Source organism: Somniosus microcephalus, chromosome 27 (assembly GCF_052327205.1).
Source record: "Somniosus microcephalus isolate GS21.2 chromosome 27, FLI_Smic_1.0, whole genome shotgun sequence".
NCBI lineage: Eukaryota > Metazoa > Chordata > Chondrichthyes > Squaliformes > Somniosidae > Somniosus > Somniosus microcephalus.
In genome coordinates this window covers 25,167,862-25,187,513 of record NC_141013.1, presented here as the reverse complement: position 1 = coordinate 25,187,513, position 19,652 = coordinate 25,167,862, and the positions used below count along the sequence as shown (strand labels likewise).

The window sequence follows — 19,652 nt, the reverse complement described above, 5'->3', positions numbered from 1 at the left end:
CACATTGGAGGTCACTGGGCTCTGAATTTAGGTACGTGGAATGTATTCCTATAGGGGGAAAATGTGTACTCCATATCAGGCAAACAGCCTGTACATGTGTAGATTGATCAGCAGATTGGTTAGAGACTCAAACATGGGAATGGGTCGCAATGTGTATCGCCTGGCTAATCAAATTGAAAACAATGATCAAAACAGCAGTCCTTTTACTTTGCTACTGCATTCAGTAGTTTGTGTGCTAATTAATGCTCGATCCACTACAACCAATGTTCCCTCTAATTTTTTTTTCGTGTGCAGTCCCTTTAAATTTGCTGCGCAGTATCTTTTTTCAGTGGCAACAGCTGGGACCTCCCGGTCGATACCCAGCCGCGAGCCCGCGCATCTTAGGGGGAGCATTGACTACAACTGAATTGCAGCACAGAGGTGTTCTTTACACATCTCTAATTACTTCGATATATTCTTAGTTCAGGGGAATGTTGATGTATACAACGTCAATTTTTTAATGCAGTGAGTAGTTATGATCTGGAATGCACTGCCTGAAAGGCTGGTGGAAGCAGATTCAATAACAACTTTCAAAAGGGAACTGGTTAAATACATGAAAAGGAAAACATTTACAGGGCTATGGGGAAAGGGTAGGGGAGTGGAACGAATTGGGTAGTGTAGTGTATGTACCTTTAAGGGAAGAACTACTTTTTACAGCTCCTGTATACTGTAGTACCGGCAGTGACCACACCTGTATATAAACCCTGAGTAAGGATCTGTACTTTTAGTTTTAGAGTAAACCTCATCCAGTAAACACCTGTTGATTGTTCCTCTGCAGTCTCTGTCGATTTATTGAAGGACACCATACATCAAAATTCACGGATTTAACATTGGCGACGACGCGATTCGAACCTACCTGCAACTCTGCAGAAGGAGGCCGATTTCACCAGTGCGGGCGTCGACCATCCAGAGAGGACTTGAGCATCGCAGAGGAGGCTGTGGAGAGCTGGGCTTGGTTCTCCAGTCGTGACGATCCAGTGCAGTGGGCTGGCAGCAGGTATGGCGCAGACCCTTCCCGGACGGCGGCGGCTGGAGCCGACCGACGGCACAGAAAAAGGCCGAGCAGCGTCGACGGGGTAAGAGAGAGGGTAAAGCGCACAGGGCGCAGCCGGGGTTGAAGACCGAGCGGCGTCAACGAGAGAGGGTAAAGTGCACAGGGCGCAGCCAGGGTTCAGGACCGAGTGGCGTCAACGAGAGAGGCGCACAGGAAAACGCGCAGAGCGCGGCCGGTGTTCAAGGGCTGAGCAGCGTCCGCGGGGGAAGAAAGGAAGCATGGGAGATGCCATTTGAGCCGCAGCGGAGAAGAAGGAAAACGCGGGAGACGCCATTTTGAGCCAGCGGAGAAGAAGGGAGACGCCATTTTTAGCCAGTCTAACCACACCCAGGGATGCCGAAGAGTGGCAGTGTCACAGCGTTCGACAATGAAGTCGAAGATTGGGCGACATATATAGAACGCATAGAAGTGTACTGCAAGGCGAATGAAGTGCCAGATGCCAGGAAAGCACTGGTATTGTTGAATTCCATGGGTGCAAAAACGTATGGCTTACTGCGAAACCTAGTAACCCCAGAGAAGCCAGTGGAAAAGGATTTTGAAAGCATAGTGTCAATCCTACAGGACCACTTAAACCCCACACCGCTGCTGATAGCAGAATGATTTAAGTTTCACAAAAGGAACCAGCATAAAGACGAAAGTAATGCTGAGTATTTAACGGAACTGCACAAGCTATCGAAACACTGCCAGTTTGGAACGGGACTAGCAGATACTTTAAGGGACAAGTTTGTGTGTGGGCTTCAAAGTGAAGGAACCCAGAAACGGCTTCTATCAAAAAAGGATCTTACGCTGGACAAGGCTTTCAGCATGGCAGTATCACACGAAGCAGCCGCACGGGGCGCTGCAGAGATACAATGGAGGCCGCAAGAATATGGCACAAATGAAATGTCATATGGAGCAGTGAAATGTTATCGCTGCAGCAGAACAACACATGACCATAAGGATTGTTGGTTCAAGGACCAAGTGTGCAGACAGTGTGGAAAAGTAGGACACATAGCAAGAGTCTGCAGGTCGGGAAAGAAAACCAGCAGCAAGAAATCTCCACAGGAGAAGTACAAAAAGGTACATAAGGTGACGGAGAGTAGTTCAGACGAACAGAAAAGTGATACAGACTCCGGAAGCAAGGAGCTGGGTTGTCTGAAACTACATAGTGTAATCAAAATGGAGGATCACCAAACTATCTGGGTCACGCTCAAGATAGATGGAGTCCAAGTGAAAATGGAATTGGACACAGGATCAGCCCTAACAGTCATAAACCGAAGGGACTACAAGCGGCTATTCTCACATATACCCCTGAGAGATACAGAGATTGTCTTGAAGACGTACACGGGGCAAAAAGTCTACCCCAAAGGAAAAATAAGGGTGAACGTTATATACAACGGCAGGGAAACACCAAAAATGGACTCAATGTTCTTAATAGCCGTGGATGCGCACTCGAAATGGCCTGAGGTGATCAAAATGTCCTCCACCACCACGGAGAAAATGATTGCAGTCCTACGGACCATATTTGCCAGGAACGGCTTGCCAGAGCAGATTTGCTCTGATAACGGGCCACAGTTTGTGTCCGAAGAGTTTCGGAAATTTGAGAGAAGGAATGGGGTAAGGCATTACACATCCGCCCCGTATCATCCAGCCGCAAATGGATTGGCTGAGAGGTTCGTACAAACCTTTAAAAAGGCAGTAAGGGCCATGTGCGATGACGACATTCCACTGCAGCATAAGGTGGACAATTTCCTGTTAGCCTACAGAAATGCGACACATGCAGTTACCAACCAGACCCCGGCCATGATGTTCTTTAACTGAAGGTTGAGATCTCGTCTGGATTTGCTCAGACCAAATGTACGAAGAAATGTTGAGAATAAGCAATTCCAGCACATCAATGAGAAGCCGACAAGGAGCTTCAATGTAGGGCAACCAGTCTTGGCCCGCGACTACCGAACAGAGAAATGGCAACCAGGAACGATATGCACACGGCAGGGGCCACTAATGTACACCGTGGATGTTGGGGAGAACATTGTGAGACGCCATGTCGACCAGATCCTAGCGTCACAGGAATGAGTCAACCCCATGTCTCGCGTATCTGGTGATGAACCCGACATACAGGTAGCATCTACCCCAGAAACAGTAGCATCGGAAGCTGATGAACCAACCGACGACAGGGGGGCAGAATCGCCTCCGCACCAAGAGCAAGACACTCAGGAAAGGCGCTATCCAGAAAGGATCAGGAAGCCGCCCCAAAGACTGAATTTATAAATGGACTATTTTCAGTTAATGTTGCATGTTAAAAGTGTTAACTGTTAAATGAATGTTATGGTACTGTTAATCTAAAAGGGGAGGAATTGTAGTGTATGTACCTTTAAGGGGAGAACTACTTTTTACAGCTCCTGTATACTGTAGTACCGGCAGTGACCACACCTGTATATAAACCCTGAGTAGGGATCTGTACTTTTAGCTTTAGAGTAACCCTCATCCAGTAAACACCTGTTGATTGTTCCTCTGCAGTCTCTGTCGATTTATTGAAGGACACCATACATCAAAATTCACGGATTTAACAGGTAGCTCTTTCAAAGAGCTGGCACAGGCACAATAAGCCGAATGGCCTCCTAGTGTGCTATATCATTCTTTGCTTTACTGAGCAGAAAAATATTGCAGTATTAAAGTATGAGTGGACTGAACTGGATTTCAAGGAAAACTGTTGAGTGACTGAAGAGCTGTGGATTTTTATTACTCTATGTCTATAGTATAAAAAGTGTATACTGCTCAAGTCAAAGACACTGTCCTAATACAACAGCCCTACACTCGACATATATGTACTCTATTCGGGAGCATAAATAACAAAATATGAAGTATTTAGTTGCAAAATATTTAATAACATTCCATTGCATGCGTGCAGGGGTCAGAAAACACATTCGGGGATTAAAACTGTTTCAGTAAATGTACTGGACAAGTAGGAATAGAGGGGTGTTACACTTTATATCACATGTACAATAATGATTTATTTGTGGTGGATTAGTTCTGAAACGGTCACATTTGACTTCAAGAAAGTGCAACACATGAACCCACATACTTGATGCTCTACTCCATTCAGGACAACATTTTATACTAGGTTGAATTGTTTAATCATTGTTAAATCATCAATTTCTGGAAGATTACATCTACTATAATTGGGACCCAATTTTGACCACTTTGTGTTTAAAGCTATGGATTAAAATACTGGTTGAATGCGATTGAAGTTAAAAGAATAAACATAGCTGATGAGTATTCTGTAAAGCATTGTGCCCCGAGAATCATGGACGTATACAATTTATGGAATGCAACTAGTCAGGTTTGAATAGCACAGAGTGTAAGATCAAATTGACATCTGAAGATTGCGCTTGATTACTGGTGTGGGGGTGGGGGGAGGGTGCTGTTGGTTGGGAACTCAGGGAGATATTAGATATTAGAGAGTGTGTATTTAAAAACACAATTAAAACTAGTCAACTGCACCCATATATGACAGGACATGGTTTCTTGAAAAATAAACCTGTTAGTGATTTATTTTTCAGTGTACCACGAAATCCCATCATATATCCTCCATGGATAACGTGAGTACCAAGGGAGGGTTATGGAATTAATTACACAGTTCTTCATCAATCTTTTCTAAATCCCTCCCCCAGTAATACACTTGGTTTGAGAGATTTTTTTAAAGCCAAAAGTTTTAAGCAATACAACGGTGAAAACAGTGAAGTCAAGAGAACCAAAACACAAACAGCTGAACGTCCTAAGTCTGGAATAGTAAACATTGAGTAGCAGAGTGTTTTCAGTGCAACTTTCAAGCTGTAATCATGTGTAGAAGAAAGCTTAAGGAGTGCATGCTCAAACCTTTACCACTAGAATTGGGAAGGAGGCCCAGAGCATCCAAGATAGGGTCAACAAGCGCTTTAAAGAAACAGCATCAATGTCAGCTGGAGCAGCAACCTGGATTGAACAGCCATCAGAGGAAGCATGAGAAAGCAGTGATAATTTAGGCTACGCTGAAAACGCCACCAGAAATTAATGGGCCAACCTTCCTTTCCAAGATCCTTGAACTTGTTCCGCATCCCAAATCTGTGGCTATCATTCTTACGCGTTGAATCCCTCTAATCTGATTTCTGCCCCATCCAGAGTACTGAAATGGTCCTAAACAAAGTCAGAAACGATATTCTCCGAGACTGGTGCATTATCTCTTCCTGCCCACTCTGCAGTCTTCTATAGTTGATCGCAGCATCCTCCACCAATGCTTCTCCTCCATTGTCCAGCTCTGTATGATTGCCCTCACTTGGTTCCACTCATACCTATCCAGTTGTAGCCAGAGCATCTCTACTAATGGTATGCCTTCCCACCGTCACCTCTGAATTCTCCCAAGGATCTGTTCTTGGCTTCCTCTACTTTCTGTCTCTTAGCAATATCAACTGCAGACATGGGGTCAGCTTTCATATGCAAGCTTTACCCCTCGACTGTCTCTGTTGCCAAACTGCTTGTCTGAGATCCAGTCTTAGATGAGCTGTAATTTCCTCTTTTAGCAGACCGAAGCTACCGTTTTTAGCTCCCAGCACAAACTCTGTACCCTCAGCCCCAATTACATCCTCCTCTTGAGCAGTTTCAGGCTGAATCAGACTGCTTACAACCTTAGCGGTCTGTTCAACCCCAAGATGAATTTGTGACACATATCCTTGCCATCACTTCTATCTCCATCTTTACCTCAGCCAACCTGCACTGAAACCTTATTTATGACCGTCACCTCCAGACTCAATTATTCCAATGACCCCTTTGGCCATCTTTCCATCCTTTGTAAACTTCAGCTTATCTAAAGCTCTGCTGCCCGAATCCTAACTTGCATCAAGACCCGCTGGCCCATCACCCCATATCCTCACTCCCCTACATTGGCTCCCACTCCCCCAGCAGATCAAATTTAAAATTCACATAATTGTGTTTAAATTCCTCCATGGCTTTGCCTTTTTGTATCTCTGTAACCTCCTCCAACCTCACAAACCCCTCCCCTCCCCTCCCACAAACTCTCTTCCTCTGACTTTTTGTGCATCCCCTTCTCATCATTGTCCACTCTGGAATTGCCTCAATAAGCCCCTCTGCCTCTCTACCACCACATCCTCCTTAAGATCCATTGTATTTCTAGTTTCCATTCACAGGTAAAAGAAGCCCAAGTTGACCCTGCCGAAGGAAGATGCCATAGCTTGGAGCCCGGCGAGTTCGTCTACGTCAAGGTGTTCAAGAGAAAGAGTAGCCTTCACCCAAGATTTGAGGGTCCGTCCCAGATCCTGTTAACCACCAACACTGCTGTAAAGGTGAAAGAGAGACCAACATGGATCCACACCTCACACTGCAAAAGAGCCCCAGAACCCGAGGAAGAGGAATCGCCAACCTCATCAGTAAATGGAAATGGACATTAGGACTATGTTTCCTCGTGACACTTATACCTGTAATGCCCAAATTGCATGTAAACACCTTTTTGTATATGTCTTACACTTATGCTAGGGGAACTAATGCCTCCAGTTGTTGGGTATGCACACAGGTGCCCATCCGTACCAAGGGAGGAATTCCATTAAGACCTATCCCCTTTATAATTCCAATAAAATGGCATATTGGCTGTTTCAACAAAATTCAGAAAAGGCAGAAGCCATGGAGTTAGAAAGGCTCCGAAGAATCCAGATCTGATTAGATTATTGTCCTAGTTAGGACAAAAGGAGGGAATGTGGAAATTGACATTATACTTAGCATGCTGGGTAGAATAAAATGGCCAAGTAAAAGAACAAACTTGCTTAGGTTGTAGCTAAAGCAAGAAAAAGTAAATGTCACAACGTGTCCAGGACCAAGAGATCTTTCATAATACCCACCCACATTGAGGATGTGATAACAGCTATAATTGACTCACTAGCACAAGGGAGGCATAAGGCTATAGAATAAACTATTAATGATTGTCGCTAGACAAAGAAGCAAAACTATTGAGTAAGCTAATCATCTTGGTAACAAGATGATCAGACATGAGTAAGTAAATCATTTTGGTAACAAGATTCAGACAGAACCTCCTGACAGAATATATGATTAACTAACCTTGTCTGGAGATATTTCTGTCCTGACCTTTTGGTTGTCCTTGTGCAAACTCTTAATTTGTTTAAAATGATACAATACCATTACACGTGATTTATGGAACGCTTGCTTGTTTGAGTGTATAAATATGCTGCATTCGCTGATGTCCTTTAGAGATGTTGGCCTAGCCTTTGTCCAGGCAGCTCTCTCCTTGTGCAAGTAAAAATTAAACTAACAATCTGACGGTACTGCTTGTGTTTTAGAGTCTTACTCGGAGTCGAGATTTCGACACTACCACCATATCCTCTTTAAGATCCATTGCTTTGACCAAGCTTTTGGTCTTCCCTCCTAATCATTCCTTCTTTGGTTCACTTTCTGGTTTTCCTTGCACCTCTGTGAAACACCTGGGTTGCTCTTCTAAGTTAAAAGGTGCTCCATCAATGCAAGTAGTTGTTTTCTTATTGTAAAGTATTTCATTCATTACAAGATATTAACTCATCCAGGTGGATGTCTATTCAACAGTGAAAAAAAAAGTTAATGAAATTTTAAATGGGACCTATGATTGCTGGAAAAACAATAAACTGCCCAGTCTCAGAGCATCAATACACAAGGTTGTCACTGGTAATACTAAAAGCTCCCTTCAGCACAGATTAGAGACACCATGGGGGGAATTTTCTAGGGGGGGGGCTGGTCAGCGGGCGCGATCGGTGGCGAGTCGGGTTGGGACCCCGCTGTCAGCCCGCCGCCACACGTCTTTACCAAATGTCAGGTCTGTCAGGGGAGGCAATTCAGGTACAGGAAACTCTGTGCTATCCGGCACCGACGGGACCCAGCTGTTGCCGTCCCATCAAAACTGCCGGACAAACCAGCGCTAATGTTGAAATATAGAGATTTTGAGCTCCGTATCTGCCAACAAACCCTGTTGCTTCTAAACAGTCGGCCGTACCTTGCAAGCGTCTCTGTAGCTTAGCAACAGCTTCAGCGAGACCTTGCAGAGCCTGACTGGTGAAAAAAAAGCAACGAAAAGAAAAAAAACCTAACGAAAACGGCTCCTGATTTTTGCCGGTGGCTCGAGCATTCCGGACAGTTAACCTCTGCATAAACCAAAGTTTCCTGTAATTATGACCTTGTTAACAGAGGATTAACAACAATTTTGAGCTCACCTTTAGAATTTACCAGCTCGTCAATGGGGTCCACGCTGCTTGGGAATCACGTCTGTTAAGCTGGGCAGGAGTTGAATCATTACTTGACAGCTTGAAATGTGCTATAAAAGCTCCCATCTCACAGTGGTTTACTTTCCAAGCTCAGAAGCTGTTGCTTACTGCATTTGGAAGACAGATTGAGCTTTGTGCCGGTTGCAAGTGTTTGGAGCAAACTCTCTATCCAGTGTCACCTCATTGAAACAACCTCTCTCACCATTGACAGATTGCTTGTCATCTCAAGTTCACCTGCCATCTATTCCATCAGCATGGGTACAGTTTATACTCTCACCTTGGTCCTCAGAATCTGACCATGATCAGCTGCAACACCAGCATCACCAACCTTCTCCGCAATCACCTGATGCTGCACAAGACAGAGGGCATCAGCACCCGACCACATTGCTGTCCAGGACACCAGAGATGGCCTCACCATGGCCACATTTACTTCACTTGATGCTGCACACCGTGGCTGCCACATGATGTGCCAGGTTGACACCACCCCACACCAACAACATAAAGCATCCCTACAATGCCCAAGCCATTTCTTACACATTCATCACCATTACAGGGGGCTGCCGTTATGTCTCACTATTCACTGCAACTCACTAAACCACTTCAAAAGGCGCACACAAATCTGTCCAAGAACGCAGTGTTGAAAATAAAGGTTTCAATGTTTGACAGCACATTAACAGAAACTTCACATGAACATTGGCTAAAACACTCAAGTGCCTACCCTTGTGTGTTGTTACTTGGTATGACTGGACTAGGATGAGGGTGAGGGGTGGCTAGTGAGATGGGGAAGTGATAATGTAGATAGAGAGGGATGGGTGGAGGTGCAAGGTAAGTTGGTGTGAGTAAGGATGTGCAGGAGTAGGGTAGGGAAGGCAGTGATGGGGATGTGATGAGTGGCACAACAGGATGAGTGTGGCTTTGCAGTAACGTTTCGTGATCAATTGAGATCATTGAGGAGTTTGCACCACTGCAGCCTGGTCCTCCTGACGACATCCCTGTTTGTGCCCTCCTATGCAATGTGCAACCAGACTGCGTTGGTCTTCTGGGGAGGTCTCTTCCGCCCATTGGAAGGGAAGAGAACCTCCGTGTGTGCTGGGAGTCATGGGAGAGTCTGAGTGCAGCCGTGCATTCCTCGTCAGTGTTTGCAGCACCTCAATGCTGTAGAACACTGACGACACAAATGAAGTGAATTTGCACATGGTCCCTTTAAGGAAACCATCTGATGTCACGTTATCAAATGGCATCATCAGACCTGCTTCCTTCAATTGGCCGCAAAACTCGTTGGGCGGGCTTAACAAGCCCGATCAGGGGAAAGTCACATCGGAGGCCGGGATGGAGACAGCAGCGAGGCTGCAACCCGCCACCAACCTTGCCCTCCACGGTAGGGAAAAATCGCGGCCCATGTGATATGTCCGTCCATTTTCTGTTCTAAAAATTGGGCAGTTTTGTACTGAAATGTAATCACAAATATCTTACAGAAACTTACCAATAAGGGGACAGCTGAGTGGTTCAGACTATTGGGTGTGCGAATAAATTGAGCCTCTGAATGGCATTACAATTTGCACCCACAATTTCTGATCTCCACTGAACTATCCAGTTGAGGTGAAGCGAGAAGTTTGGCCCTACAGGAAATGAAAATGGCAGGAGTCAACCTGGATTGCTTTTGCAGCGCTATTGGTGGCCAGTTACAGAAGGGATTGACTGATAGCCACCTTCACATGAAGCCCATAATATCAGATAAGGTATTGATTACTTATAGTTGTAAACAATCAACAAAATTTTAATTTGTGCGCACTTTTATGTTTCCACTAAAGTGCATCAGTCAGCACTCATCAGAATGAATATTCTAAGCATCCCACAAGCACAAAGCAAGTAAATGACTCTCAATGCATAATGCGAGTTCCTCTAAATTCTGACAAAACTGCACAATTCATTTCAACATTAGTTCAATGACTGTAGTACAGAAGGAGGCCATTCTGCGAGACTCTTTCGAAGAGCAGTGAGCCAACCAGCTGATCCGAAAAACATACTTGGCCATTACTAATAATGTTAATCACGAAACATGCTACCAAGATGGCAGAAAAATACAGAACAAACTTAAGTACAATACTCAGTTTGTCTCATTTATAGCAAGCTTAATTATAACTCAATATAATTCAAGTTTCAAAAACCAATAAACCTAAATACAATCATTATGTTGTGCCACAGGACTGCCCAAATGTTCCAGTGGATAAGTGACCAGGACGGTGTCGGGTTCAGTAAGTGATCACTGCTGGCATTCTGATTTGGGGCGTTAGAATTTGCTTCAGTGTTTCTGGACTGCAGGGAGAGTGGGGGCAGGGGTTGGGTAAGAGGAGAAAATAAAATCTGCCAGGGCTCGTGCCTCTGATTATTAACCATTTCCTAAGCAGGGGTCACTAGATATGTGGAGATGTCACATTAGGGCAGGATTAGGCTTAGTCGAAATGCCGCCCCCCCCCCCCCCCCCCCACTCCTACAGTCAAGTAACTTGCCAAAATTCAGGTTCACACATGAAGAATAGTCACTTGGGTGAGGTATTGGAGGGCCGCCAGCAGCCATGATTCACTGCCTTTAGGAAAACGGTACAGAGAGAGGTAAAAGAATACATACACACACAAAAAAGTACACAGTTACAAGTCATTAGATGCATTTTCTTTATTGGAGCTTGCAGGCACTGGCATTAAAGTTACATTTAACTTCTACAAGAAGAAAAGTATACAAACCATTATTTCCACCCCTCCCTGTGTACAGTAACTTTACTCTGAAAAGGAATCAATTCAGTTCCAGAACTAAAAGTGGCAATGGCAGCAATGGAAACATATTTCCTCATCCAAGTTAACCAGCATTAAATACAGTCACACTGAAAGTTATAAGGAAAAGCCTTTGCACTGTGCACTACCAATGTTATTACTTTTATATATTTCAGAGGTCCAAACTGTTTTAACAACTATAGCTTAGTCCAATAATGTAAATTTGCCTAATCTGTCCATTTGCCAACATTTGCAAGCACAGGCATCTATAACATTTATTCAGTTGCACATTGCTTTGTATACCAAACATTCATGAGTAGATCATGAACTCAAGTGCAAGTATCCTGGAGTGGAACAAGTAAATTTACACTTCAGAGGTATAACAGCAATAAAAAGATCAACATAACTCCAACATACAAATATGAAGATTATTCTTAAAAGTAAAATACTAATAATTCCTAAATTAATCCTTTTAAAACACATAACAAAAGTATTTACAACCCTGCTATAAATTAACTGTGTAAAGGAAATTATAATTAGATGGGGCTGCATTTCAGCTCTCATTTCCCCTACAAGGTAGACTGCATATGCTAAACCACAAGGACCTGGAGAACAACCAGTCAAACAAATCTTGAGTGGTGTCCACATGAAATAAAAACACAGCCGAGTATCTGATGCCACAGCCAGTAAGGTTGTATAAAAATTTTCGAAAGAAAAAAATGAGCCTGCACAAACGGCATGGGAACATTTGCCCTTGATTGCATTTACCAGTTTGAAAAAGTGTAATTAAGTGTTAACCACACTAGATCAGCGTTTACACCATCAGTGACTGGGCTCTAATTTTGAATTGGGATAGTATTGGTAAGCAGAGACTTCAAAACTAAAAGCACAATTAAATGAGTCAATAGAACTGGGCATGACAGTTTACCATATACTGTTGGTATCACAACTTATTAAGCATATACTTGCAAGAGGTTTATTCTTGTAACTACAATTGGAATTGATAGTTAAAAGCAGCTGTCTGTCTGTGAAGCAATTATATATTCCAGCAGTTAGGGGCTCAAATCCCAAAGCTGCTTTAAACTTAAACTAGCCAGGGTAAAAGCCAATAGCTATTAAGAAGTTTTTTTTAGGGGAGGAAAGGGGACAGCTACAAACAACCAATATCATCAGCAAGGACATGTTCAGGTACACAATTGCGGAAAGGCATTGATGGCAGTCAAGGGGAAGCCTGCAAGATGGAAATCACTGGGCTCCCAATGGAAGGAGGATGTATGGAGGCAAATGGCATGGGAGATGTGTTAGAAAGTCTGCAGAAAAAGTCAAAAAGTATATCACATTTGTGGATTATAATTTTAGAAACAAAACCAGAATACTATGACAGTTATACAATAGTCACTTTAGGTGGGTTCTCAAATGCATATTAATGAAAGAAAATATGGAAGATTCCATCTTAATCAAAGAACATAAATAAAAAATGTTCACATTTTATTAACTACATTTCTCAGAAGTGGAAAGTGCAACTGTTCAATTTGTGTTTGTTACAATAAGGAATTACATTTTTAGTAAATGATTTATATATTGCTTTGTGGCTTAGAATCTGCAGGTCTTTTTAAGAAAAACGGTTCTATATAATGAGATATTAAAAATTCTGTTTATTGACAGATGGACAAAGAAAAAATATTTTCAGGTGGTGTATATTTTTTTTGGAGCACTATATTTAGAAGGGTACTTGAAAAAGTAATTATCCCATATGAAAATATGAGACAGCAAAATCGGTAAATTATATTTATCAAAATTTTGATGCATGCTATTTTATATTCCTTTACTCAACTAGTCTCTAGCAAAATGCACTCAGCAGAAATAAACAGCCATCAGCATCAGGGTGCTCTTCCATCCACATCACTTCCAAATTCTGGTAACTATGATGTACCTTCTGGTACTCAACTAAAATAAAACAACCTTTATAACAAAGTAAAATTAGACACATCTAAAAGACTCAAGTCTAAAGTTTTGATACTTAAATAGGGTTTTGTTGTTTTCTGCACAAACTGTTTGTCCATCAAAGCAAGCCACTGTCAGTCACTAGCAAAGTACATGTCTGAAGCTATTTACCAAATATGTAGCAAAAAATATTCAGTATCATTTTAAGCAGCTTTATTCTTCCTCATACACAGTTAGCTTGGCACTATAAAGTACTGCAGTTTTTTTAAAAACAATTCATTGTTACGTATTCTGCAGCCCTTGCCTTTTACGTCTACCTCTGTAAGCAGAATTAACTGCTGAACCACAAAACATACATGCCAATACAAAGAAAGCATTACTTAACACAACATATCCTATTTTCTACAGTAAAAAGGAAAGGATGAACTGCACTTTGGTTTACCATGTAACCCATCCTAAATGCTCTACCTCTACTGCAAAGACTATTAAAATAATAAGCACTGGGTTACAGCAACAGCAGGATTATGTCATCTTGTACATGACTGAAGTCAGATTTTCCTGCACAACTGCACACTGACATAATCACACATATTTTGTAATGATTCCACTTTCACTGAAAGTTTACTTAGGTAAGCTAAGAGCCTGGCAAGATTGCACCTATACAAAGGTGCTTAATTTTATACAGAATTCTACAGAATTGTAAGTCTTTTCTATTCACATGCTATTTTTTTCCTTTTTTGACAAAGACAGGAATGTGAACTCTAGTTGGAACAGGATAAGAATATCAAAGCCTTTAACAAGTGTTTGTGTGCTTGGTGTGTATGTGTCTGTATGAATAAAGTCCAATAAGATAATCAAATGTCCCACACAAGACTTCAGCTCTTCTCATTTTCTTCTAGATGCTCTGAGCTCATGAGTATTGCACCAGGGCTGGTCTCTTTAGTATTTTCCTCCACGTACTCGGAAGCAGTTGTTCCCTTTTTCTTAGTGGAAGTCACCACACTCCCTTTCTGTAGAATCTCAGTAGCTTCATGCTCTAAAACCTCAGAAGGAGTGAGTGGCTCCAACTGGATGCTGCCCTGCTCACTCACATCAGAACCAACAGCCTCTGGTTCATCTTTGCTCCTAAAAAACTGTTCAAAAGAAACATCTTCTTTGGGATCCTTATCCTGTTCCACATTTGCATCATCCCCCTTGTCTTGAGTACATTTTTCTTCATCCAATCCCTCGTCCTCTGTCGGTTTACATTTCTGCATGGTATCCTCAAGGGTTTCGCAATCTTTTGTTTCATCAGAAGCAGCGTTTCCCTCAAATTCATCGGGTATTATTTCTACATCATTATCAACTGAATTGAAACCTTGTTCTTGAGCAGTGTTTGGAGCTGCAGGTTCTCTGTCTGAGGATTCATCCTGCACTGTCTCTCCAGTGTCGCCTTCCTTCTCCGTAGTCAATTCAGGCGGTAGACCATCTGTTGTTTTCTCAGTGCTTTCGTTACTTTCTATATTTTCATTGGAGCTTATTTTGTCTTGATGATCACTTAATTTGTCACAATTTGGTGAAGGCACAGCTTCCACAGATGGACATTCAACCTCAGCTTTTAAAGGCTGATCAGTCTGCTCCTGGCTTCTGTTAAAGAGAAAACAAAACTGACATTCCATATTTTCAATAGTACAACCAGGAAGCTTACTTTCAAGTTACATAGTTTCCATTTCGATTTAGAATATTGTAAAATGATGGATTTTCAAAATGTAAATTATCCACATACAGACAATCTGTTAATCCATCTAATTTAAAAAGAAAATCTCAATTACCCATCAGAAGATAAATCAATTTCCAAACTTTCTGCATCAGGTAAGGTGGAAGATGGTTTCTCCTTAAAGATAGAATAGAAAAGGAGACGTTTAAGAACTTTAAACAAAAGAAACGACTAATATCTTTCTGCCTATAATTACAATCTACTCCTGATAATTCAGTCATTTTTATCTGACAAAAACTGAATTATTCAATAATTTGAATTAAACAATATAAATACAGCAAAGGGGGAAATTAATACCAAAAAAATGAATCATCAGGTAATCCAATTAACCAACTGAACAGTATAATCTCAGCAGAAGTCACAAGGATTTATTGTGTATTATTAACTTAGTTTCCAATAGACCCATCACTCTGACAATCGGTTGCTTAAACAGTGTGACTCTGAAACACGGAACAACAGCAGAACTCTAATATTACAGGAATTAAGGTACTCAAATGCCAGCTCTTGCTTTATTACTAACCCTAAGATACAAAATAAACATCGTAAATAATTGGCCCGTAACTTCCGATCGGAGGCTTCCTGCGTGCAGATGCCTCCTATCGGAAAAAAAATCTACGGACTTACCCGAGGTCTGGACACTTCTGCTCCTGGGCCTCTCCACTGTCGAAATGCGCAAGGCCCCGGTATCCCAGGGGTGCCGGCGATTCACAAGCGTCCCTGGGATCACATGGGCCAGGCCAGCCAATAGGAGAAGGGAATCTCCTTTCATACTTCTGACAGATCCGTCAAATATATGAATGGCGATCACCCCAAAAACACATCAAAACATTAAGTAAGTTTTTTTTTAAAAAATCACATTTTTAAAATGAGTTAAAATGACAATAAATTTAATATTTTAAGCAAAAATTAATTTTTTGAAAAAAATTAAAGTTTTTTTTACAGGGCTAAAAATAAACTTACCTTTTTAAAAAGTATTTTTAAATTATAAATGAGTGACATTTAAAAAAAACTTTCTTTCAACTCTTATGCTGGTAAAAGCAGGCCATACGCTTTTACCAGGCGTAAGATTTCTAAGTGTTTTCAGCGGGCGGAGGTTCTGCAGAAAGCGGAACTCTCCGCCCGCAGAGGCCCTTCTCCAGGGCAGGCGTCCGATCTGTCAAGAGGATTCTTGACAGATCGGAAATGCTGGTTTTCAGTGCATGTGCTTGGCATGCCTGAAACCGGCATTTCCGATGTCCCTACATGTGTGTACACAGCGCGTACCCACCTGTGGGGATCGGAAAATACGGGCCAATGTTTCAAAATACTTCTGCTCAGCTGATCATTCTCTTCCCCAAACTCTCTCTTATATGTAAGCTTTAATTTTACTTTGCCCATAACCCCAATCTAATGTAACCTCTTTAGCTATTTTCTTCTTCCTTCTGCTCTTTCCATCTATTTTGGAGGTGGAGCAAATTCCAAAAGTTTTGTCTTGGTTTCAGGTTAATTTTCCAGTTAATCAGAAGGACCATGCCATACAATTGACATGGTTGAATCACAGGCATGACTGAGTTAACCGTTGGTGTGTAAAATCATGTCAAACAGGAAGGGGATCGCTGGAGAATGAGCACATTTATCAGTGGATCCACTGTCTCTGACTGCACCCAGAAAAATAAATCCACCCAGGATGCTGTAAGATTAAAAGTCAGTTATACATTTAAGGAACAGGCAACTGCACTGAATCACTGCAACTTCCTGCAATTTTTCCAATACTCTTAAGTCAATAATTGCATTTAATCCTCCAAAGAACCCTTATTTTGGATTTTCTTACTAATAATGGGGAAATTAGCTGTAATATAGCCACTTACAATATATTTGGCACAAAGTAAAATTCTGCTCAGCAGCATAAACCGTTCTGATCATACACGGTAATGGCTACAAAGTGATTGAAATTACCTCAGATTTCTCCATTTCATCAGTTGTTGAAATATCCTCATTTCCCCTGTTGGGTGAAAAAAACATTGTTAGCTCTGAAATCCTTTTAAGCGATATAGCTGAAAAACTGTACAGGAAATTGATAGTTTAAAGAAAGGCATCCATGGCAGTGGCAAGCATGTTGTAAGATAGATAATTCTAGTGGCATATAGACTACAAATCATTGTGCATTTTGCCTGCTGCTCCAGACCTGAGCTCTTTACTTCTATCTCCTTTTTTGCCCTCTTGCCCTCTCTCGGGTCCTTCTCCCCCTTCCTGTTGCCCAGTTGTGCCACCTTTCAATTCTCCCCTCTTGTCAAGAGAGTTAAAAGGGCCCAGGCCTCTCGCCAGTGCAGCCGTGCAAACTTGTTGCCCCACCCAAATCCCCCGCCCATGCTGCACTTGGCCCCAAGTTAAAATCGGCGTTTCTGGCTTTGACTGAAACTTAGTAGATGGGTGCTGGTACCTTGCCTCCCCACCCGGCTATACCTTCCACCATCTGCCTCACCCACACTACCACCAACTCGCACCATCTGCCTCACCCACACTACCACCAACTCGCACCATCTGCCTCACCCACACTACCACCAACTCGCACCATCTGCCTCACCCACACTACCACCAACTTGCACCATCTGCCTCACCCACACTACCACCAACTCGCACCATCTGCCTCACCCACACTACCACCAACTCGCACCATCTGCCTCACCCACACTACCACCAACTCGCACCATCTGCCTCACCCACACTACCACCAACTCGCACCATCTGCCTCACCCACACTACCACCAACTCGTACCTTGGTCTCTCCTCTGACAGCTGCTACTCCTTTGAACACCTTACGTTGTTCCATCCCTCACTGCTTCTTTAAAATCACATGCCCCACCCCAAGTTTCTCCCCAATATATCAACCCACTATTCCTGCCTCAGCCTCTGCACTGAGCGGCGACTCCTTCTGGGTGATTTCAAACTCCATCGCAGCACCTTTCCCCTCTCTCCTCTGAATTCACTGCCCTCCAGTTCTCCCTAAAGCTTTCTATTGTTATAAACCCACCTACCCTTTTCACGGCTACCTCTTCAACCGTGTCATCTCTCAAGGCGTCTCTATTCCCATGCTCTCAATCCCTGAAAAAGTAATCTCTGACCACTTCCTTCTATCCCTCACCAATCACATCCCCCTACCCCTGCTGCCAATCCCACTTTCTTCTGCACCTGTCCTTGGAAAAAACTCTCCCCCAAGCATATTCAAACTTCCAGGTACATAGCCTTTGGCCTTCCAGTCACAATGTTTCTGCAGCTGTCGATTTACACAACCACTTCCTCAGCTTCAGCTTTGATACCCTTGTCCCCAGCAAAACCTTTATTTGATCCCATCCTGGTCATTCCCTTCGCTCCCTCAAGTCCAAGGGATTCAGACTTGAGCTTATCTGGCACACAAGTGGTTTAGCCATGCATCACCAGATATCCTGGACCCCGTCTCTCTCTAGTTTCTCTCCCAGCTTGTGCTCTCAGAGCTCATCTCCTCCACGAGACCCATCTCTTGCACCCTTGACCCTAATCCAACTAAACTGCTGACCAACCAACTTCTCTTCTTGATCCCCATGCTAGCTGACATTGTAAATGGTTCCCTTTCAAAACTACCATCACCCCTCTGCTCTTGTAAACTACTGCCCACCTCGTTCTTCAGTCTCCCTTTCCTCTCCCAAACCCTTGAACATGTTCTCACCTCCCAAATCTGTGCCGATCAATCCCACAGCTACATTTGAATCTGTCCGATCAGGTTTCTGCCCCAGCACCAGAGAGGCCGAAGCAAAGTCACAAATGACTGTAACCACGGTGCATTATCCCTCCTTGATCTCTCTGTAGCTTGAAATGGTTGACTACACCTTCCTAACTGAACAACTCTCCTCCATTGGCCAGCTCAGTGGGACTACCCTCACTCCATGGAGCCTGCTTGATTTTTTCCACTTGAGATGAATCATTATTCACCAGAGGAAATAAAGATTCCGTTTCTTCACAAAGCCCTTGTTTAACAAGACAATCTAAAAAAAACTAGATTGAAAGAGTTTTGGAAAGACAAATGGATCCAAACTGAAGAGAAAAGGGAAAGGGAAGCCTGAGGCGTGCTTCCAATGTTAAACTTTCAGCTGAAAGCTGATGTTTACTTGATGGAAAAAATGGAGTTTCACGGGGTTCATTTTCAGAAGTTTACAGTATCAATTTTTTCAATAGCCCATTGTATGGACACACACCTTTGATAAAGAATCCTAGTAAGTTACACATTTTGAAAAATATTCTGTAAACATTCTGCATTATTTGGCTCTGAAAGTCATCAAGATCCAAATGGTTAATCCTAAACACTTCAACACACCTTCATGCCCAAAAATAATGTCCACTTGGAAATAGAATTTGCACTGCATTACTAACTGTTTCATGGCAGCACGGTGGCATAGTGGTTAGCACTGTTGCCTCACAGCACCAGAGACCCGGGTTCGAATCCGGCCTCGGGTGACTGTCTGTGTGGAGTTTGCACATTCTCCCCGTGTTTGCGTGGGTTTTCTCCGGGTGCTCCGGTTTCCTCCCACAGTCCAAAGATGTGCGGGTTAGGTTGATTGGCTATGATAAATTGACCCTTAGTGTTAGGGGGATTAAATACGTGGGGTTACAGGGATAGGGTGGGATACGTGTTGGTGTAGGGGTTACGCGGATCGGGTGGGATATGTGTCGGTGCAGGCTCGATGGGCCGAAATGGCCTCTATCTGCACTGTGGGGTTTCTGTGATTCTGTGACACGGATTTCAGTTTGGCACCAAGTTACTACAGGTATCTCTAAACTAGATACTGCTGAAATGGCAAGTCTTC

General features: G+C 42.9%; 1 protein-coding gene across 10 annotated transcripts in view; it reads right to left on the bottom strand.

Annotated features, from left to right (window-relative positions):
* Positions 1 to 11,025: 11,025 nt before the first annotated feature.
* LOC147100082 (zinc finger protein 280D-like) overlaps positions 11,026 to 19,652 on the bottom strand; it is a 118,303-nt gene continuing 109,676 nt past the window's right edge. For 9 of the 10 annotated variants that reach the window (XM_085968749.1, XM_085968746.1, XM_085968750.1 and 6 more), the window contains 3 exons: positions 16,771 to 16,816; positions 14,891 to 14,952; positions 11,026 to 14,705 (listed from right to left, as the gene is read on the bottom strand). In XM_085968749.1, coding sequence (XP_085824875.1) covers positions 13,955 to 14,705; positions 14,891 to 14,952; positions 16,771 to 16,816 — 859 coding nt within the window. In that variant the 3' untranslated portion in view covers positions 11,026 to 13,954. The remainder of the gene's footprint in view (positions 14,706 to 14,890; positions 14,953 to 16,770; positions 16,817 to 19,652) is intronic. The other variant, XM_085968754.1, reaches the window with a different exon arrangement.